Source organism: Ambystoma mexicanum, chromosome 2p, assembly GCF_040938575.1.
Source record: "Ambystoma mexicanum isolate Mex_15411 chromosome 2p, UKY_AmexF1_1, whole genome shotgun sequence".
Classification (NCBI taxonomy): domain Eukaryota; kingdom Metazoa; phylum Chordata; class Amphibia; order Caudata; family Ambystomatidae; genus Ambystoma; species Ambystoma mexicanum.
In genome coordinates, this window is record NC_090923.1 from 417732744 (window position 1) to 417755950 (window position 23207).

General features: G+C 42.3%; 1 protein-coding gene across 4 annotated transcripts in view; it reads right to left on the reverse strand.

Moving 5' to 3' along the window:
- The window catches only part of PXK (PX domain containing serine/threonine kinase like), a 917751-nt gene extending 895386 nt beyond the window's left edge, over positions 1-22365 (reverse strand). For 2 of the 4 annotated variants that reach the window (XM_069643765.1, XM_069643766.1), the window contains exon 1: positions 22032-22364. In XM_069643765.1, the coding sequence (XP_069499866.1) occupies positions 22032-22133 (102 nt within the window). In that variant the 5' untranslated portion in view covers positions 22134-22364. Of the gene's footprint in view, positions 1-22031 lie in introns of all 4 variants that reach the window. The other 2 variants (XM_069643764.1, XM_069643767.1) reach the window with 2 other exon arrangements.
- Positions 22366-23207: the final 842 nt, after the last annotated feature.

A 23207-nucleotide genomic window follows, 5' to 3' on the forward strand; every position in this document is an offset into this window, starting at 1 on the left:
AAGGTACAAAATGAGAAGTGATCTGTAAACAACCAGTTTAAACAGAGGCAATTCAACCACCATAAAGAATAGAATAGATTGCGCTACACAAGTAGGACGAGAAGTAGAGAGCACTTGCAAGTTTAGGGAAGTTTTCCAAATGCCCAAAGTGCCCGATTGCCAACACGTGTTTCAACCTTCTCTAGGTCCTTCTCAAAGCCATGCTAATTTTATGTAATTGTAGCAATTAATTAAAGTAATGAACAAAACAAAGAAACGTATCACAGACATTCCATACAAGTGTGTCACAAATAATTAAGTAACAGTAGATAAGAGAAGGGGAAGGTAGGGGGTATAGAGAAGGGGTAGACAAAAAGAAGAAAAGGAAATAAAATATTTCATCACAGCAAGTTTTTCTTAAAGGCTCCTAAAATGTAATTGTGAATATATAGTGAAATTCCTTAGATTTGTTGAGATAAGCATTGCCTTTCGTATTATCAAAATGTTAATCCTGCCTTCAAATTAACCCAAATTCCCCACTGTGTAGACACCAATGCAATGAGAATTGCTTCCAGCGATTCCACAATGGCAGATTCAAACTGTAAATACTAACTTATCGGCTAGTCTTGGTCAGAAACAAGTATTCCCCCACGCATCTTGAATGTAAGTGACATCATAAATTTCACCAGTGCAATCTGTGAGGGGTCAGACATGCAAGACAGACAAGTAGATACAACTCTATCTCTCCCTAACCTAGCAAACCCAAAAGCCAAAGCAAAACTGACCTAATGTCCAAAGATTTCTGTCCCTCCATTCATACATAGAACAAACTCAAAAAAGGGTTATTTTGCTGTTCCAACTTCACAACATAATTTTTAAGTGCACATAAAGAAAGCATAAACACAAAGCATTCCCCTGGATTAATTCAGGGAAATTCCAACTAACAGTCAAAAGTAAGAAAGTTCTTTCAATAGCCACGTTTCTCTCAAAGTTTGGCACAAAGTTCTGTTCTTCCTACAGGGTTTTCACTTGACAACACAATTGTCTTATTGCCCAATCGGTTTTCCCATTCTCCAAGGCAATGTTCAAAGTGTCCGCAAATTGCTAGTTGATACACTAAAAAGACTCCTTATATAATACAGTTTTGTCACAATGATTTCACAAAGGTTCAATAAAGCACAACATCGGATGTACTGTATGTATTCTACTGCTTCCCGCTTGTCAAGGCAATGTTAAAAACATCCACAGATTGCTGTTTTATAAACCAAAAATACTCCTTTATATACAAACACAATTTGGTCAGGATGGTTTTACAACAATTCAACAAAGCACACCATCTGAAGTACTTTTTTTTATTGAACCACAACCTCTGACCACACTGCGGTACTTCAACTTATTCCTGGTCCACTCACCTGCCAGTACAAAACTCCTACAACCACTATTAGTACCTTGTGGTGAGGCTGCTTCAACACTTCCCACAAGTTAATTCTCAATGGGGAAGATTACATCAACATTTGTTTCATGTATGGACAATGTATTTCACACTGGTTCAATTGCCCTAGGCAATGCAGATTTTATTTCTCTCTCCCTTGATAATTATCACAAGGAGTGCTTCTCTTCTGCTAACTTTAATTTCCTTTGCTTGCCTCTTTTTCGCTTAGGCAATACTTGGTACAATCTCCTAACAACAATCTTTCTTTCTGTACAACGTCAGCTCATTTGAATGGTGTTCCCTTTTGGCTGGGTTAATGGTGGTTACAATATTCTAGTTCACCTTGTTTAAACCAATGTTTCTTTTCATGCTTATTCAGTATTGATCCCTCTTGACATGTATAATGATGGTTACAGTACGTGTTAAATATTGTCCCTTCTTGGGTTGGACAATTGTAACTGCAAGGATTCTTGTCTTCACTCTCCATCTCAAAACGAGACTCACCCAAATTGCTTTAATTTCTTATCTCTGTAGTCAAAAGCTTTCTTGTTATTAGTTTGGCATTGACAATCATTATGCAATGTCAGCGGTCTGGTTAGAAGCGCCACGGGGTCAGTTAGGCAAGGCCAACTCACCAGTCTGCTGATGCGTATCCTCGGGACCCGCTGCCGGTATTCCTGCTTTCAGCGGCGAAAACCCTGCTTTTGACAGCAGCCATCAAGTTTCCTTCTCTCATGCCTTTCACAGATGGAGCTGCTCTTGCTCAAGGTGTGCTCCGGTGAATGCCACACACCGGAGCGACACGCAGCATGCTCACCTTTTTTCCAGCACAAAATTCTGTTAGGGATATTACACTTCAAGCATATGAATATTTAGATGGTCTGTTCTTATGAAAAATAAATGCTGCCTGAATGGGAAGTAGTATAATAACTACATTCTTGTAATCACTGGTCTGATTTTGAACCCAGTCCAAACACAGCGTTACTCTCGAAAATAAAAAGAATGTTGCTACAGCACATTGCATCATGAAATGTTTACTTCACCCTTAATCCAAATGTCTATGCTTATTTAAGACTAGTTCCTGCATAATTTCTATTGCAGAACATAATCTATGTACTATTGTGCTAGGCCTCCTAGAGCCCATTCAGTAGAAATATGGTAGAGGGTATACATGCCTGCATACTCATTAGTTATAAAAGAAACGTAAAGCAATTTGTTAGTATATGGCACCACTATTACTGACTGACTATGTCAAATAGAAATGACATATCTGTCCCATGTTGCACGAGTATACAAATAGTGTCAGTATCCTTGTTACAGAGAGACTGTTTGCCTTATTGGCAACCCACGTGCATTGACCGGAGGTGCCTTCTTGAAAAAACGATTTTTATATGGACATGTTGACATCAAACGTTTTGCGCATGACATAACTAGTGTAAACAGGCATTACACTGACAGATTACTTTAGTTACACAGCGCAATACTTGTAAATAAGTTCAAGTGCCCTTTTACACTGATGGCAAACAGGGATTTGCATTTCCGAAGAAACTCTTGAGATAACATGCTACTGTGCTCTGCCCATTAGTGCAAAAGGACAATTGTACTTGCAGATAAGCATTGTGCAGTGTAACAAAAGTAATGTGTCAACTTGTAAGGTTTGTTTACACTAGTGATGTCACGAGCAAAACTTGTGCAGTCAGCATGTAAATATAAATATCATGCAACACACGAGACACGAAAAAATTAACGTGGTGGAGAATGCACCAGAGTACAGCCATTTTGCAGACAGAACTTTGAAAGGCCTTTATTCTGAAATACTGAATCCTGACATCAAAACTGCTTTTCACACAATCCCAAGCAACACACTGTTCAGACAGACGCTCAGGCATCAAGGTCAGTAAGGAAGGGGGGCCCCTCGACAGGAATTCAAAGCCACACTAGATAACATTCTCCAGAAGCATATAGCATGCAACTATAAAGTATTAGTTTCTATTGGTAGCAGTGAGAAAGCACATATAGCCTTGATCTCCAGGTGCAAATGACTACCATGCCAAACAACCGCCTAATGAAGAATATGCACAGCACACAATACACAGGTCAGGATAGCAGGAAAACTCAATAAATAGACATAAAAGAGCTTCTAACAGTGGTCCATTACCACATGATCGGAACAGTGATCATTTATTTCCATGGCCTAACTCGATAGCACACCTGCTACTCCCTTGGCACATCCAAACACTGACGACATGCCAAGGCCACAAACACATTTGCAGATAAGGCCTCAAGCCTGGGAACGAGAAGGGAGAAATTTCTCCAAACTGAATCGTAGTGATCCGTTCATCTCCCTTTCCTCACCACGCACCCTGGCATCACATTAAAATGCCCAAGGTCGGATGAGCAAACTATCACCCAATTAGAATTCTGTCTGCTATATTGGCTAACGTAGCATAGAGCCAACAATTAAATGTTCGAATAAAGTGTAAGATTTTTAGTAGGACGAACTTAGGAGGAGCCATCAGTTAAAAGAATATCCAATAGTAGTAGTCTTTGCATATCGAATGTATAGGTGTTATCTCTTATCAACCAATAAGACAAGTGAATAAGTGTTTTCTTATCACTAACCATGACATCATTTGTGACATGTATTTGATTTAAAAGCTTGTGTTCTGTATTATATTGTTGAGAGAATACTGTGTTGCATTTGGTCCCGGCCGTTTATATTCCAATAAAGCTGGGTTTGTTCTTGCACTTGGTGTTACTCAATTAATTTTGTTATTTATCACCTATCAGTGACTGGGACCCTCTCACCATTAGGTGGCACTGCTGAGATACCCAGTATCTGGTGGAGGGTCGAGGACTCCTTGCAGCATCTCCCTGGGACAGCGAAGTCCGCCTGCAGGCAGCAATTCGAATGCACACTTAAGAGGCTGGCCGGAACCCATTTCTCGTAAAGTACAGCCCAGTCTCTCAGGAGGCATGCTGGGTGCAGATGGTTGAGCAGGCAGGTAGAGCGACTCGACGCTGGCGGACCTCGGGGATCCTAGGATTGTGATTATACCTGTGCACGAAAATACCTGCAGGGAGGAGGGAGTTGATGATGTTTTAATTTGGAACAAAAAAAAAAAAAAAAGTACTGGAAATAGAAAGAGAAGATTCTTCCGAGAGTAGTTGGGGGAAGACTGCGAGGTAGGGCGTAAGGGCAAGCCTCCTTTGGGCAGCAGTGAAAAAGAGATAAAGAGGAGATAGCCCGTATAAAAGGGAAGACAGCTGTGTTGAATAGGGTTTTTCGCTTATTCTAATTATTTGCTGGCATTGTTTTGTATAGAATAGGCCAGCAGAGATATTTTGTGTGTGTTGGTAGCATAGATGTTAGGTTTCTTTGGAGGTAAGCATGGAGTAGATTGAGACTGTGCATTGTTGGTGTGCTGTAGGAGGATTTGTGTTGTATTGTGATGTGGTTTGGATGGGACACATGTATTAACATTGTAAGAACCTGAGGGAGAGGGGTGTCAAAAGGAAAGGAGGTATGATGGTGTGTTGTAGCGGTGGCGTTCGATTTTTTATGGTAAGTTGATTTGTCTACATTGTTATAATGGCAGACACCCCATTGTTCATCTGTGCAAGTTGCTTCCCCAATATAAGGAGATGATTGTCAAATACCAAATGCAATGGGTCAAAGAGACGGCCGGCAAAGTATACAGATAACCCACACGACGAATGGGCATGTGCAACCATCTGCGCCTCCCATTAATAAACAAGGCATTTAGTTTTCGACTTTGCAGGATTATACCCATTACAAGTAGGCTATACCAATCATACATTTTCGCCCCCATAAGAACAAGATCATACTGGAGCACAAGGCACGCAGGGCGATACAAGAAATGTGTTAATATTACAAGCAGAAAAAGATGTGCAGCGCAGTATAGAACAAAACTAAAAGAAGCAAAGGAATAATTGGAGAAGAAGAATTGGAGTGGATCAAAGTACAAGGAGGGGACAGGAAGAGCAAGCAATTACACCAGACAAATGGATGGGCAGACACATCTATATATATATATATATATATATATATATATATATATATATATATATATATATATGGGACAAACACTGAAAATGACAATGTAAAGGCATAGAAAAGAGGGCAAGAGCAAGACAAAAGGATAGACGAGAGAAGGATAGATGAGAAAAGGAGGGAGGTTAATGCTAGCATTAGTATGATGGTGACAGAGGACAGGGAAAGAGAAGAGAGAACAAGGGAGTGTGAACGGTCAGAAATGTGAGGCAGACATAAAGTGGTAATATTCTCAACATTATCCATTTTATGAACAGAAATGGTTTTGGATAAAGGCTCAACTTTCCCTATCCATCCTAAAGCAAATGTCCCTTCCTATGAAACTAAAACAGGCCGACCTTGGTTTCCAACCAAATCTGACCCTCACAATAACATGCACGATCAAAAGGTGCAAGGTAAATGTTTCAAATTTCAATTCATCAAAAATATGCAAAAACGTAAACCTATAACTTAAACAAAACAATCCTTGTGTCCAGGGGTTGGCTCATTTCCCTTGGATTATTTCGGAAAATTGTTAAATATTCAGCCTCAACAATAATCTCTTAAAAACAATACAAAGGTTTCTTTCACCTAATACTTTCCTCAGGATAGCAAAACGAATTTCAGGATGGCAACACATAATGTATTTTCCACACCACTGGTTGGAATATAGCAAAGGAAAGTCTTTCCTACTTTTCAGGATGGTTAAACAAATGTCTTTTCAGCAATATGGGTTAAAGTATGGCAAAAGGCTAGCCTCTTCTAATTCTCCGGTTGACAAAATGTTCAATTGAAGCAACAACTTAATATGACAAAGTTTCTCTTTAACACACCAGTTCAAAATGGGTTTCCTGGTATACTCTCCTGCCAGAAAACTTCTCAACTGAAGCTTTTGATATACTGGTTTACTCTCCTGCAAAGAATATCTCCTGTTTCGCTCATGCAGATTCCCTGGTGTACTCTCCTGCCAATAATATCTCCCTTTTGGCTCATCTGGATCCCGTGTTGTACTTTCTTGCCATTTATCTATTTTCCAAAAAGGTTCACTACCTGATGCTCTTATCGGGTCTCTCTGCAACATTCACATTCCTCTTATGTATCACACAATTGGACGTCTTCACTAGCGCAACTTTGTTGACTTTAGTTTTTACTTGTACCAATTTCCCCCAAACAGACATCCCATATGTGAAGGTTTGTTCAAGTTCTGCCCGTCATCCTTTTTTCGGCTCTTAACAATGCTTGTTCCAGGTTTCCCCCCAACTGACATCTCATATAAGGAGAATGTGCACCATATTTGCCTTTTCTGTTAAATTCTATTTAGTCAGTATTCAAAAAAGAAATCCAAACGCTTGTTAATGTATTCGCACATCCCAGGGCCCCCTACTTGTTTAGGTTGACTCACCAGTGGTTCACTGTGCAGCGTACCATCGGGCAAGCTTTCCTGTGTCGCCATGTGAACTCTTAGCCGATGGAACCACAGCTCTGCAGGACCACGTTTCCCTCGTTCCTGCCACGCACAGCTCACTTTGCCTTCACCGGAGTTCCTGCTCTTCCCACGGCTCTTCTCCTTGAGGTTGCCTCTGGACATCGGATCCCACACCGCAGCCTGTCTCCTCTCTCCATTCTGTCAGCTGCAGGTGATTTTCAGATTTAAATGTCCCGCTCAGCTTACTTAGATCTACTAGACTGCATGTTACATTTGGGGTCATATTTCCTCAACATTAAATCCTTGCTCCTCTTCCTCGTTTCAGTACCTGAGGCTTTCTGGGATTCGGAGTCAAGGAGGTGTCCCCGGATACTAAGTTACATGGTCGAACAGTTGCATTTAAATTACAATCACCATAAACATCAGATGTTACATAACAATATGCCATCAAAGACTCTGGAATTAGGGTTTCCTCCTGACAGAAAGGGGAAGAATACTGCGTCCCTCCCGTCAGAGTCATAACTTTCCCCAGTATTCATCTCCTCCCCCATGATCCTCCCTCATGATACCACCTCCAGGGTCAGGATCAGGGAGTGGTTGCCTTTCCCAGGCCATGTGGGGGGGGGGGGGAAATCAGTGAGGACTCTGCGGGATTCATCACAGGAGGTTTATGACAGGGTTCGCAGAGACATATTAGGGGAGATAGAAAGAGAAGTGTATCTAAGGGAAGGTCTTCGTGTCAGCAATAAAGTGATAGAGGAAAGTGAGGGAGAGGAAGAAGGTTGGGAAGAGCAGGAAGAGGGAGACGAAGACGCAACACAAGCTCCACAAGTAGGTGGACTCTCAACACCAGATGATTATCCACTAATAGATCTGTGGGATAGTGAGTTACAACAGAGCGAGGCTCCATCACTCCTGCAGCTTCTCCCAGTAAATTCAGGAAGGAAAGCAAATATGCAAACAGATTAAGGAACTTGCCAGGCCATCAAACAACTCACATAGCGATAACATTAAAGAGGAAAGAAGGGTGAAGTGGCATCCGTACAAAGGGAGGGATGATGCAATTACTTGTGCTCCAGAAAGAGCGGGTGCTACATCAGTATGTACCATGGCCACAGATAAAGACAATTCAATCACTAAATTACCACTGCTCACAGCAGGAACAGAAAAGTGGATTTCTGAGTTAGAAAATCAAACATCAGGGATGACATTGGCAATATGGGATATAAAGAGTTTATTTGCTTCTATACTGGGGGAACAATCAGAAGACATATGGAAAAAGGCAGGCTACCCTGAGGTAACAGCGCAAAAGACCACATACGATGGGTCACCCTTTAACAATTGCCAAACGGACGCTTGGGAATTGTACCATCAAAGACCCCCAGACACATGAGACATGAGCGCGATCATGACACCCAAAATGGGCAAAAATGAGGAGCCAGCCGCATCCATACAGGAAATAAAGGAGAAGTGGCGATTGGCGACGAGAGCTAACTGCGACAAAAATGCACCTGCGCTTCATCACATCTTATGTCAGGGTCTCCCGGAAGACGTGAAAAACAATTAAATAAAAAATTGGGGATTGAGGTAAAACCATGCCCCGAAATACAATTAAACAAATTTTGTCAACAGGAAAAGGAAAGGAATAAAATTGAAGAGAGACAGAGGGAGGAAGCGAAATTGGTGAAAAAGAAATTGTCAAAGATATCAGTAGAGGGATCAATTATTACGAATGTTGGGGCAGAGCAGCACGGGCAGGAAGGTCAACAGCCAGGTACTAGCGGATATTTTGCAGGAAGAGGGGCAAAGTTATTATTACCCTACGGGGTGGGAGTATGTGCTGAGAGGAAGAGGGTATGGGCTTGGAACTAATCAGGAGGTTGATTTGATGGCACGAGACCACGATTTGGTGGTTCCAGAGGATATGGGGGGGCAGTGTTGAAGAATGGAGCATTGTTCACGAGCATGCAGATGCATGGGGGTGGTGGACCAGGGATGGCAACAGTCTGCCCCAAGAGGGGGGCCTATATAGCCCCCATCATACATCGCATATGACTCACCACAATTGCAGCAAGAGAATTGCACATTGGAATACACAAAACAACAATCATTCCCAAGTGTTAACGATCAGTCACAGGCACAGCAAGTAATGCAATACACACCACTGCCACAACAGTAGATATTGCAGCAACTGCCGCAAATAACGATATCCCAGATACAGCAACCGCAAACACAACAGCCATCAAACTTATTACAAATTCAAACACAGCAGTTTGGACAGTGGGACAGGAACAGACAGCCGCAAACACTGGTGCCCAGAGTAGGTGGGAGTGACAGTTGTGGGAGGGAATCATTTTACGGAAACGGACATGCGCATTGTATCCAAAATAGGACAGCCCACACAGCAGCTTGATGTGTCCAGTACTATCATGAACTCCTGATCTGGAAGAGGGACCCCGGGTGGGGGTGAAAATAGGAGCCAGAACATTTTCCTTTTTAGCAGACACTGGGGCAAAGAGATCTTGTGTCAAGGAAGGGAGGGTTCAACTGTCAGAAAATGTGATGGACACGCAAGAAATCTCTGGAGCTATAACAAAGGTTCCATTTACAGAGACATTGCCCATAAAAGTAGGAGAACTTACATTGGCTGTGCCATTGTTATATTCCCATTGTTATATTCCCATTGAACATATTGGGGAGGGATTTGATGAGCAAGCTGAATACGACAATTTCATTTACTGAGGTAGGAATAATATGTTCTACACCAGGTATTCATTATGCAAATACAAATGAATAAATACATTTTATGGCCAAAGGGAACTGAGAGGGGCACAGTTGACCACAGAAGTATTCTTATATGCAGTACGGGTGTTGTTAGGGTGGCTACCACGGATAAAAGACCAATTGTTGCGCTTCAATGCAGAGTTTCTATTCAGGGCGGAGATGCCCACGGATGAAAGGGAAGGAGAGGTTATTATGATACAGCTAGAAGCAGCAGTGGTGCGAGAGAACAAGTATTACATGGGACGGATGACGAAGGTGTTAATTGGCGCACAGTGATAGCACTTGACTAAGCACAGTGACTAAGTGGCGTGATCGATGATGATTTATTTGCAGACAATGACACAGATGAAGTAATTTACGACATCTGCATTCCATGCCAGTTGCAGGTACAATACAGGGAAATGCCCCAGATAATATCATTGGGTAAAAGGGTACCATCCTTTTTACAAGAATACTTGACAAAAGTATCCAGTGAAATATGGTCTAACTACCCTATGATGTGGGATTATTGAAAGGGATTGGAACAGTGAAAATAAAATTGAAGAAAGGAGCAATTTTGTCCAGAGTAAAACACTACCCAATGTCTAGAGAGAAATTCGAAGGCCTCTATGAAACAAGAGATAATAGTACCGTCTGAATCCCCATGTAACACGGCAGTGTACCATGTGAAAAAAGCAAAAGGATAGGTCTTGGAGATTTATAGAGGATCTGCACCCTTTAAATAACATTGTGAAGACAGAATTTCCAGTTGTGCTCACACTGGCTACCAATTTGTGTAACATACCTCCTAATGCCACACATTTTACAGTGACTGATTTGACAAACACTTTCTTTTCTATGCACTTAAAAGAAGACAGACAGTATTTGACAGTGCTTATCTATAGATTGACCAGAGTACAACACACAAGACTCCCACAGGTGTACTGTGAATCCCCTAGTGTGTTTAATAGGGTGCTGCAAATAGACTTGGGTAACTTGCAGACCCACAGTACCATTATACAGTGTGTAGATGACTTGTTAGTGTGTAGCTCCACAAAAGAAAAGTGCAAGATAGACTCAGTGACGTTATTAAATCCGTTGGAGGAAAAGGGGATACAAAGTGGACAAAGAGAAATTGCAGCATTATCAAGAAGATGTAATTTATTTAGGCCAGTTAATATCAAAAGAGGGGAGAAGGATGACACCTCAAAGAGCAGAGGCTATAAGTAATGCACCTCGACCAGAGACAGTGGAGGAATTGCAGCAGTTTTTGGGGCTATGCAATTACTGCTGTTTCTGGGTTTTTGACTATAGCATGCATGTTCGGCCCCTATTGGAAGGACTGGAAGCACAGAAAGAAAACAGCACCATATTGTAGACAGGTGAGAGGATAGATGCCTCTGCATTGTGCGCTGTGCTTTTTATGGTGTTGGCCCAGAGTTCCTGTAGGAGAAATGTTGCCGGTATGTGCCGGCACGCTCCTTCAGGTCTGCCAATACAGCTTGCATTTTGGTCCAACGTGTTAAGACGCGATCGGGTTGGAGGCTGCTCCTTTTCCGTTGCGGCTTCACGGTTGTGGTACTCTCTGCCTGCGCCTCTTCATCACACTGAGAATCATCTCAGCTTTAGGCGGGCTGTGAAAACTTGGCATTTTGCAGCCTAAATTCTGATTTTGGTCTTCAGCTTTTTTGTCTGTCTCATTATAGTTTTGCCTTAGCGCCATGATGCCCCTTGGGGTGAGAGTTTGCGCTTTATAAATGGTTTAACAGAACATGCATTTGATGAATTGAAAAAAGCAATAAGTACAGCTCCCGTGTTGGGAATACCAGATTACAGAGAAGAATTGTACTTTTGTTGTCCCATTCAAATGGGTATGTGATGATGGCTGTCCTCACACAAAAGACTTCAATGGGACACAAATGATTAGCATCACAGTGGTATTCTAGATCCAGTGTTGAGAGGACATTACCCATCTGAGCAAGCGCCAGCTGCAGCACCTATTGCAACAGAAAAGTGCTGCACAATAACAATGGGCTGTTCCGTCACAATGTATGTGGAACTTGCCCTTTTTGACATTCTTGAGAAGCCAAAATCCACACTCACCACACAGCGGGCATCTGGATATGAGGTTATATTGTCCAAACCATTGATTAAAAATGCTAGGTGCTGCAGAGTGAAGAATGCAACATTTATTGCTGTACCAGTGGAGGAAGGAGATTGAGTCGAGTCCATGAATGTACCATGTTCACATATACGATGACATCCCCCAAATTAAGAAAATTACACTAGAGTGGGAGAGGTGGTCTTCGTTAGCAGATCATCGACGATAGATCAGAGCATGGAATTGAGGCATACTTGTGCAGCGGTGGTAAAAAGGAAAGGTGATAATTTTGAGGTAGTGCGAAGTGCGAGGTTACCATGACATTTTTCAGTGCAGGCAGCAGAGCTAGTGGCAATGATAGTTGCATTCGAACAACAGGAGGACCATGTAGTCAGGATATATTCAGATTCTGCCTACGTGACATCTACAGTACATTCGGGACTGTCACAGTGGAAAAGAAGGGGGGTTCAGCATCCAGATGGCACTCCAGTACAGCATGCCGCGTTATTAGAACGATTGAGGGATGTGCTGGCATACCCAACAGCAGCTGCTGTGATGAAATGTGCAGTCCATACTAATGGCACAGACTTTGGCACAGGCACAGCAAAAAGGGCAGCAAATTCTCGAAATAACACACTACACATAAAATGGAGCACAACATGATCAGAGAGAGCTATAATGGATTACCATTGACACTGTTAATTGAGCTACAGGGACGCGCACCACCAGATGAACAGAATTTGTGAGTAAAGATAGGGTGTTCACTGTCCCCCGCTGACCTGGTGTGGTGATAAGACAATACGAGAAAGCCTGTAATGCCTCTCGAGTTACTTGTAGCGTTAGAGCAACTGCACAACCAACACACCACAAGGGAGTGTCTTGCAGCAACCCTTTCTGAAGAATGGTTTCTTCCTAATTTGCAAAAACACATGAATTTCATCATAAATTGTTCAGCATGCCAAAAATATACCACTGGACATACTTTGAGAATGGTGGGAGGAGAAATATTCTGCCATACAGGCCGATTTCAGCTTTTGCATATAGTCTATATCGATATGCTGCAAAGTTGTAATGGAAATCAAACATTATTGTGGTTGAATGCCCCTTTCTTTTCAAAATGGATAGAAGCAGGACCATGTACCCATGCAGACACCAAGTTGGCTGCTAGGTTCCTTTTACGTGAGGGTTTCCCCGATGGGCAGTATGCGAAGGGCTACGGTCAGATAACGTACCACACTTCGCAAATTAAAATATTTTCTGAAAACGCATCCCTGCTTGGCATTAAGCACAAGCTTTGTTCTGCCCATCATTACCAGGCCAATTGCGTTGTGAAACGTCTTAAAAGCCTTTTGAATGCATTGCAAAACTGTGAGACATTTTAAATAAAAATTGGTTGTGCTGCCTTCCCCTGCTGCCTTACGCAATCAGCCAGGCTAGAATCACCACATCACACCTAGTGGGTAGAAGAATGCACATCCTAATTGCTCCTCCCACGCATGCTCGATTGGACGCAGAGAGTTCTGCGACTGTGCTGGGAAATAAAATGCATGATTATTTAACTGCGATGACTAAATATTTGAAATTAATTTCTAGACAGATACAGGTGCTCCAGGGGGGCGGGGGGGTCCCAAGACGTAATCAACGGCAGCAGTGAGGGAATTGTAGATGTGAGTAGATGTAAATGCTGTATTACCACACCTGCAACTCTTCCCTGGGATTCAGGTTATGTGCTGAATTTTGTCCACAAGTGGCATACAGCACGATTTGATGGCCCGTACTCTGTCCAGGATGCAATCCCTTCCCCGGTAAAAGTGCAAGGAAAAAGGCATGGGTGCATAAAGGTGATGTGAAAATATTTAGAGGCACAGCCCCCGTATCGGACAAAAAGAGGCCAGAAAAAGAAGAGGTGACCAAACCCCAGACGAGGGCCAGAGTGAGAGCTGACCATCAACACGACACGTGACGTCGCACCACAGAAGGATGTTTTTTGCAAGGGCAAAGGGCACTTTTTCTTTACTGTCCCAACATGTGCATCAAAGACGATATTCAGAGAAAATGGACTCTATAAGTATAATGACTGCTGTCTTTTCCTTTTGTTTTTTTCTGGATTGAATATACTTTAGCAGCACGTTTCTTTGTGATTATATTATTAGTATAGCTGCCAACATAAGTGAAAGGATGACCTGAATTAAGAGAGATGCGATTGATGGTGAACATTTATTGGGAAGACATTTTGAAGGTTACAACCAAAGAATTAATAACCTATGGTACAGATATATGACCAAGGTGGGGAGGGAGAAATCGGAAGAAAACTGCCTTGTCTGCTCTCTCATTCCATATGCATTGAGCACCTCCAAAGTGTTTGGGGCCAAAGAAATACCATCACACACAGCACATTGCCCAACTCACCTTGCATTGCGCAAAACAAGAGAATAAATTCAGGGGATGTGGGCTTACATAAAATGGGTTACACAAGCACAGTCCCTGTATGAAGATAATTTTATCAAGCAAACGAAAGTAAAAGGGACAAAAGAAATGGTAATGAAGTATACATTGTCAGGGGCACGGAGAGGTAAGGTGACAATGATTGAACATCCATTGTCGATGTGTACAGATTCATGTGGGAAAGAAATACCTTTTGTTGGGATAGGCCACTGCTGCACATAGTAAGGGATGTGTACATCTCTGAAGTATGGGATGTAGTATAGAAGCTCTAATAAGAGTATGGAGGGGAATTTTGGGAAATGCCAATAATGTTTGTTTTGAGGAATTGACGCATACTGCCAACTTGCTGACTTGGATGGAAGATGAAAAGAGGCCAATACACATTATAAAGATGGTAAATTCTTCCCTGTGCTTCAGAAACAATGGCACAGTAAAAGTAGCAAAGAATGAAGGAGGCTGTGGCATCATGGATTTATCAGGAATGAAAATAGGCACTGCTGTAATAATGGAACACTATTGGACCTGTGGTACAAGGGCTTATATGCAGCTCCTGGCAAATTGGGGTGGTACATGCTCACTGGCAGTGTCTCAAAGTGACGTGGTGCAAATTGAAAATGACTCCAATAAAAAAAATAAAAGAGAAAAGATCCTTAACGTTACAGTGCACAATAAGAGACAATTATTTCTCAAAGAGAAGTACAGAGTCACTGGATGACATACCACCTGAAAACAGGCTGTTCAGCAAAGCATCACTGTTCTTTACATCCCTCCTTGTTCCTGGCTTGCAAACAGCTGCCAATGCTAAGTGGTTGCAGATAACAAGATGAGAGTTACTGCAAACAATCAATGCCACTGCAAAGGAGCTTAATGCTATTAAGGAGGAGATAAGCGATGTCAGATTATTGACTCTTCAAAATAGGTATGTCCTTTACCTCCTCACTGCCATGGAGGGGGGCGTGTTCATAAAGATTGGACCAAGTTGCTGCACATTTCTACCAGCACACAATGAGCAGAATGGGAGCTCGACAGAAGCTATAATGTACCTGCAGGAATTACATACAAAAATGGTGCTGGAGATGCAGGAAACAGAGGATGAGAACTGGTTGGATTCTTTGTTCTCATGAGTGCCTACCTGGTTAGGAGATGCATTAAAAATATGAATAGCGATAATAGTATTAGTACCTACTGGCATCTGTGTCCTGAAAATTATCCTGACACAAGGTAAAAGAGCGGGAAAGAAAATAGAGAAAGACATGCTGACAATAGTACTGTAAAGATAACATGGAACATGCCCACACTCAAACAGATGAACCACACTGCATGCATATCATAGAAAGACCAATTGGTCCACCTGGAACTAAATATAAACTCCCGTCGCATCCTGAAAATTACACCCAGCATTGGGTGGACTGTGACAGAGATAGGGACTGCTGTTTCAGGAAATGTGGTCCAGAAGAGTATGTGGAAAAGGGAGGTAACCTGAGGGGCGTCTTTAAGGTGTGGATCCTTAAAGGTGGATATGAGGGGAAGAACAACAATGGGTGTGTGGTCAATTAATTGACCAGTGTGGGTGGGGGGGCAGTGATGATGCAGATGAGACCAGCACATGGTCTGGCCCTGTCCCCACCTGTTCCTAGAAGGGAACAAAGGTACAAGGTGAGAAGTGATCTGTAAACAACCAGTTTAAACATTAGAGGTAATGCAACAGCCATAAAGAATCAAATAGATTGCGCTACACAAATAGGGCGAGAAGAAGAGTGCAATCACAAGTTTAGGGAAAGGTTGTTGAATACACAGATAGGGTTACACAAGGAGTGTAGAGATGGGAGGTAGGTAGGGATAGGTTGCAGAATACATGAGCAGGAAAAAATACATGGCGGCATTTAACGCACGTGACACGAAGAACATTACGCGGCAGAGAATGAACCAGCGTACCGCCATTTTGTAGACAGAACTTTGAAATGCCTTTATTCTGAAATACAGAATCCTGACATCAAAACTGATTTACACCCAATCCCAAGCGCAAGGCATACAATAAGCAGCATTATGTAGCAATTTGCTATGCAATTCTGTAGGTTTGCTAATTAAAATGACACTTGTGTAGCACTGCAAGCTATTTAACTTATCTTGTTCAATTAAAGCACAGCTCACCCTTCATTCCTCTTTTGCCCTCTGGGCTACCCCTACCCTCTGATCTGTTCACTGCAAGTACAAAGAGACTAATGGGAGATAGTGCAGCAGTAAATCATCTCATCTCCACTATTCAAATTGCTGCAGTCCTGCGTGGGAGTGCTAGGCAAGAAACGTTCTCTCTTTTTAAAATGATTGCAAACAAGAAGTAAACGGGGTGACGCTATTATACTAACTATATCCTGTCTGGCAAAAACAGTATGTATTAACTTCATTTCTTTTTTTTAAAAGACAGTCATGAATTTTCTTCCTAAACATTTAAGTTGATACATAATACAGAATTACAGCATTGATTTTGTAAAATACTACATGGTCTCCAAAGTGAGTATCTAAATCTCATAGTGTAAACTATTTTTCGTTTTCTTGAGGAACGTGCATCGTATTGACGAGTGACCACTTCTGAAAAGATACACAATCAAATGGCCAAATGCTTTTGATGGCAAACCTAGTTATGTTTCCTGCTGTTGCATTAATATGTGCAACTGGAGCTCAAACCAGGAGCAGATCCCAAACTTCTTGACATTCTATCTTCTCACCCTGTTGCTTTATACCAGCTCCCCTGAAAGAGATATGGCCGCAAAACGACAGCATTCCACCTAGTTCTCTGCCTGCTACACTATCCACTCTGCTTAGTCGGTTACTTTCTTCCCTCTTACATAATTAATACACAAAGCTAACTTTGTACTTAGTAGTGATCAATAGGTCCATCTAGTCTGTACATCTACGGAAATGCCATACACCATAGTTAGCCTTCAGAGCTCGCTTTGCTCTACGATTATGATTGCATTATATAAGCATCTGCGGGTGAGTGCTAACCAATCTGGAGGCTGGGCACGCAAGCGGAATCTGCAAGGAGCTGCCTGCATATCATGTCAGTACACTGCATTCACCCTGTCCTTCGAGGTGATGCCTCCAGGCAAGTCTCCACTGGAGTGCCACACCTCGACCCCTTGCCCACTCACCTGCACAACTTCTTGATTACACTCAAGGTCTGGAAATACTTATTTCCAATTGCAGATATATGAGTAATTTTTTTTTTTAAGGAGAGCATGAATTGTGCAAAACCTGATTCCCTTAAAAACAAAAAAACAAGTATCAAACCCCAGATGGCAGTTCTGAGTGCTAATAGCGATAAATATCGCTTTCATGGATGCACAGGGCTGGAGGGCTGTGTTTATCCCAAAAGTGGTAATTAATGCTAAATTTTAAACAGTTGATATCAATGTCAGGCAAGTGCCATCTTGTACACCTGAAGTTGACCATTAGTCTGCCTGCTGCAAAACCATACTATGTACGTGGTCTCAGTCTGTGACCTTCTTTCAACATTGTGAACTTTTTTGGCTTTGTGAAAAGTCTCCTTACACAGCAAATGATGGGTCAAGCATACAATATAAAGGACACTTCCCTGTTCTGTTCTCCACTAATCTATTTATTTGTGTCCATTCATGCACCTAACCTTTTACATTTTACCGACTCCTCCCACTAACCTCTTACTTAAGCGATACACAAAAATGGGGTATTGTTTCTAATGTTAGGTCTTGCGTACACAACTTCTGGTGACATTTAAAATAGTAGTACAAAATAGCTAATGAAATAAATGTGCTAATCAAGAATATTTTTATTAGCAAATTCTGCTAATCAATGTTTGAAATCTAGTTTATGCCTGGCAAGCCCCGTGATGTTCAGACAGACGCACAGGCATCAAGGTCAGTAAGGAAGGAGGCGCCGACAGAGAATCAAAACCACACTAGATAACCTTCTCCAGAAGCACATAGCATGCAACTATAAAGTTAATTTATTTCTATTGGTAGCTGTGGGAAATTACAACTAGCCTTGCTCTCCAGGAACGGCTCAATGGCTGAATATGCTCCCTTGGATGTATTTTTGATTATTTCGGCGGGACATAAAAGAGGTGTTTACATGCTTGCTCGCATCTGCGGCTCCGTACCGCTACGTTCCTGCAAATCCGCTTGTTTGGCATTGATGCGCACATGTGCGTCTAATGTTTTTAAAGCTGAAATGTTTTTTTCTTCCTGTCACTTAAACAACTTTATTCATAACATCCATATCAGTGAACCACAACAGAACAACGCGCGCCAGCTAAGGCTTCAGCGTGAACTAATTGTGGGACGTCAATATGCATCTTATTTCAAATTAACTCCACCAAGTGGCAAAATGGAGCAGACTTGCGTGTGACAATCAATGCAGAGAAACACAGGAAGTTCCTGACCCAGTGTAAAATGTAATTCCTCCAATATGATCGTGGGACAGGTAGGTTGTGTAAGTCTAGTATTTCTTAATCATGAAATCAAGTGAAAACACAATTTGTTATAAAAGACTACACATGAAGCCACATTATAAAATTACGTGACGTAGTAGCAAAACGTCTGCTCAATATGACTACAGTTGGAACTGAAATCATCTCAAATGGGGTCACCAAGAATACCGAAGGATGGTCAAATAGTCCCCAACACACATGGGTGACTATACAAGTGGGCAATCACAGAATTGGAATAAATCAGAATCCCAGATCTAGACGCCTGCATCGTCAAAAAAGGGGAGGGCAATTCAATGAAAGCAGGAGACTACTCAGTTGAAAAAGAGACACCATTCAATTGCAACATTGAGGCCTTTATTTACAGTCTAGACAGAAAATCAATGTTTGTGCATCAAATCACGATATCCCACCCCCAAAGATTATTTTTTCAATGTCTGAATAACGAACCAGAACATATCTGTATGTTTATGTTCTTTGGCCTTAAAGTAAGACACCAGAGGCTTGTCGACTACCTGAATTTGTATACATGATCTATGCTTACAGATCCGCTGTCTGATGTCTCTTTTACATTTACCTCCATATATCAACCCAGATGGACATATGATGCCGTATATCGTCCATTTTGTATGGCAAATTGTGAAGGTATTGAATTCCGTATAGATCGATTTCTTTCATATTTTTAGTTAGTTCACAAACCGAGTACTTACCGCACTTGAATTGACCTATCATCGGCGGTAAATTCCAGAGATTCGATTGTATGTTCCTTTTGTACTGGGGTTCTTTATAGGTATGGACTAGACGATCTTTTAAACTTGTACTTCACTTAAATGCAAATGTAGATTTCTCTGGTTGGAAAATGTCTGTCTACAGAATATCCCAATGTTTAAGAATAGTTCTGCTTAAGCTGTGGCTCAATGGAGTAAAAGTTGTCACACAGGTTATTTTATCAGTTTTTTGATCTCTCGATTTTTTTGAGAGGCATTACTCTGTCGGTGTTACGCCCTCAGATAGCCACGTTCTGCTGACTACTCAGGTCTTTGCTATTGCTGTCAAAGTCAAAAAGTTTGCTGCAGTTCCATCCAAGCCGTAAGAACTGTCCATACGATAAATTCTTTTCGAGACTCAATGGATGAAAACTATTGAACCCTAAAGTGTGTTTTTATCTCAGGGTTTTCTATACAAGGTTGTACCAATGCGATGATTCTCGCTTTTGTAAAATTTCTAAATCACAAAAAGTGTCACAATTGCAGTGCACTTTTGTTCAACAGAGTGCACTAAAATCACAGTAGTTACTAAACACTCCTTTATTGTGTTGTTTTTCTGATTGATACTGTGAACATCATATTCACACCTCAATTGTGCTAGAATTTCTATGACTGTTATTTTAATATTTGTTTCATGTTATTGATGGCGAATATATTTCGTTTTATTATTTGTTGATTGTTTTCTGATCAGAACGACAAGGGCACTCATACCCCAGTCTGGCTGTTGGTTACTATCTATAATATTATATGTGGAAGGGTGGGATAGTCCGTACTCTAATATATGTTTATAATATAGCACAGTGCCAACCAATGAAATGTTAGAATGAAGTGTAAAATTTTTAGTAGGACGAATTTAGGAGGAGACATCAGTTAAAGAATATACAATTGGAGCAGTCCACACATGTATAATGTATAGGGGTTCTATCTTATTAACAAATAGGAAAAGTGAATAAAATGTTTTTCTTGTCACCAAACATGACGTTATTTTTGACTTTGATTTAAAAGCTTGTGTTCTGTATTATATTGTTGAGGGAATACTGTCTTGCATGCACACCTAGCCATTTATATTCAAATGAAGCTGGGTTTTCTATTGCACTTGGTGTTCAATTAATTTTGTTATTGATCGCCTACTATCGATTATCAGTGACTGGGACCACCTCACCAGCTCTTTACCCGGTAGACTGTAAAACGTTCTCCCGTGTCATCTCCAACAGTGTAGATCTCTATGACCAATCTAATGTCTCAGATATGTGCATTTTACTATGTTATTGGTATCGACTGGCACTATACTCGACACAGTGCAATTCCTGAACACTTCACCTCCCTGCAGCATGCAGTGCCACAAATCACAAGCAACATAAATACATGCACGTGAGAATTCTGCACATATGCACCAGAATGTTTGACTACTACCGGGCACAGAGAAACGCACGCACATATTTATAATAGTGGCCTTTCTGGTGCAAATTGCAGTCCACCGAATACACGTTTTCCACATGTTTGCTGGTAGGTGGGCTTTGGGAACCTGTGAACTATGATGGGGACATTGTAAGCTGTGTCCGGTAACTGGTTGCATGTGTCCAACAGTGCTGAACACGTATAGATACAGTGCTGTATTCAAAAACACTTATGGCACAAATGGAATAAAAAGAAACCATGTGTAACTGGTCCACAGTATCTGCACCAAGATTCCGTCAAACAATGAAATATGTATCTTCACACTCCACGATCATTCTAAAAGACACATGTCATCAGCACACAATTTGGTAGAGGCTCTACATGGAAGCCCAACGCGCACGTTCAGGCTGGTGAGGGCATATGCCTTCTCACTGCTTCGTTTCCTGGAGCCACCAACCAAACAATTACATGCCTATATTGTTAATGATGAAATTCACTGGAGAACGAAATTAAGCCACTATAGCGGGTGCAACAGCTCTTTCACCCGCCCTCCTGGCTTCATGACTGGGAAATAGAAAGGGAGAGCGAGTGTAGTGCTAAGAAGGTACCGGGTAGAAGAGAAAGGGGTACAAGGCACGAATAAATAGCCCACTCAGAGTGTAAGAGACATGTAAGAAATAAAAATAGACACAAACACATAAAGAAACAGTTGAAATCCAGAGGAGGATAACCAAGGAATGGAGAAATGTGAGGAAAATGGAGCAGAAGTAGCAGAAGAAGAGAATAAGGCGATGGCTAAAATCGCACTGCAATAAGGAAATACTAGGGGCTGAGGAAACTATCAATAAGACCAATGGGACAAAAGAAATAAAAAACACCCCAGATGTTAATGATTAAACGATACTGCAATCGAAATAAAACAAACAATAAGGGAAATCAAGTAAAGTAATGTAATAAACGGAAAAACAGTGTGTTTAAATAGGAAAAACTGGGAGCAAAAGTGGAGGCTGGCGTAAAGTGTGATATATGAAGAGCAGGGGTGTGTGATCTCTGGGAGTCCTGCGTCGCCCCGCTCTTCAGGCTTCCTCTGGCTCAGACTGCTCCCTCCCGCCCCCGGCTCCCTCTGTGGAGCTGCAGGTCTCACGCAATCCCCTTCCCCGGGCTCCCTGCGCCGGGCCCGGTTCCCCGGCCGGTGCCTTACCGTGTGGGAATGGAGGTTCTGGCTGGCTTCGATCATCGCTGTGAGCGGCACTGTGTCGTCCAGAAGCACCTTCCCGGCCGGAGGTTTCTCCATGAAAGCCATGCCGTCCTGGACTGCGTTCTGCGGGCAGAGGAGGACGGGCAGCCCCGGGCGGCAGCACACAGCGCTCTACGGCCTCAGTGCTGGAGGAGGAGGCGGGCTGGCTGTCAACAAGCGCCGGGGCACGGGAGTGCGCCGGGTCCTAGAGCCCCCCGCCCCAAGCGACGCGGAGGAGGCCTCCTGCGGTGCACTACGGAAACTGGCAGCCAACGGCACACACACACACACCGCCCCCTCCTTCCCATGTCATTCTTCTGCCAGCCCCGTCCCACCCCCAGAGCAGCCTCCTCTTCTCCCGGTACACCCTGATAACGCCCATTCCTCCTCCTCCTGCCAACCTGTACGCCTCCTCATGACAACCTCGCCTCCTCCATCTACGCATCTCCCCCTCCTGCCAGCAGCAGCCACTACAATGCAAACCAATCCTTCTTCAAGCCAATAGGCTTGGCTTACAAAATGTGGCAATTTTTGTATTACCCCAAAATGGCTAAAGAGACTTAAGCTCTACGTTTGCAACGCCACCCCTATTGGCTTTGCTGGTGCTTGCTATTGTGGCTGAGCCATTGAAGAGGATCACCAATGCTTTCACTACATTATATCTGCTGGCCTCCAGATCACTCCCTTTTCTCTGAAGACTTAAGTCTGTTCTAATTTCTCTTACCACCCTATGATAAAAGATATTTGTGCGTAATGAAACACCTCTCCTGTTATCAAAATCTCTAGATAACAAACCAATTAAAGCCACAGTACATGTGCTAACTTCCCACGGGCAGGGGCGTAGGAGATACTTACAATCTGGGGGGGAGGGGGGCAGGGGCCACCTTGGGGACTTTGCTACAGATGCAAATCAACCCATATTCAATACTGAAATATATTTATTTTCGTACAGAGTGCCCTTTAAAGATGACACGTGTTTCGGTCTGCCTTAAGACCTTTTTCAAATCAGGGCTATTATCCTTCAGAGTTCTATAATGCCCCTGTATCATTTTGATGGGTTAGATCCCTTGGCTCAGTCTCCGCGTCTGATCGCGTCTGCAAAAAATCTGCAAATGTACGAAAATAAATATATTTCAGTAT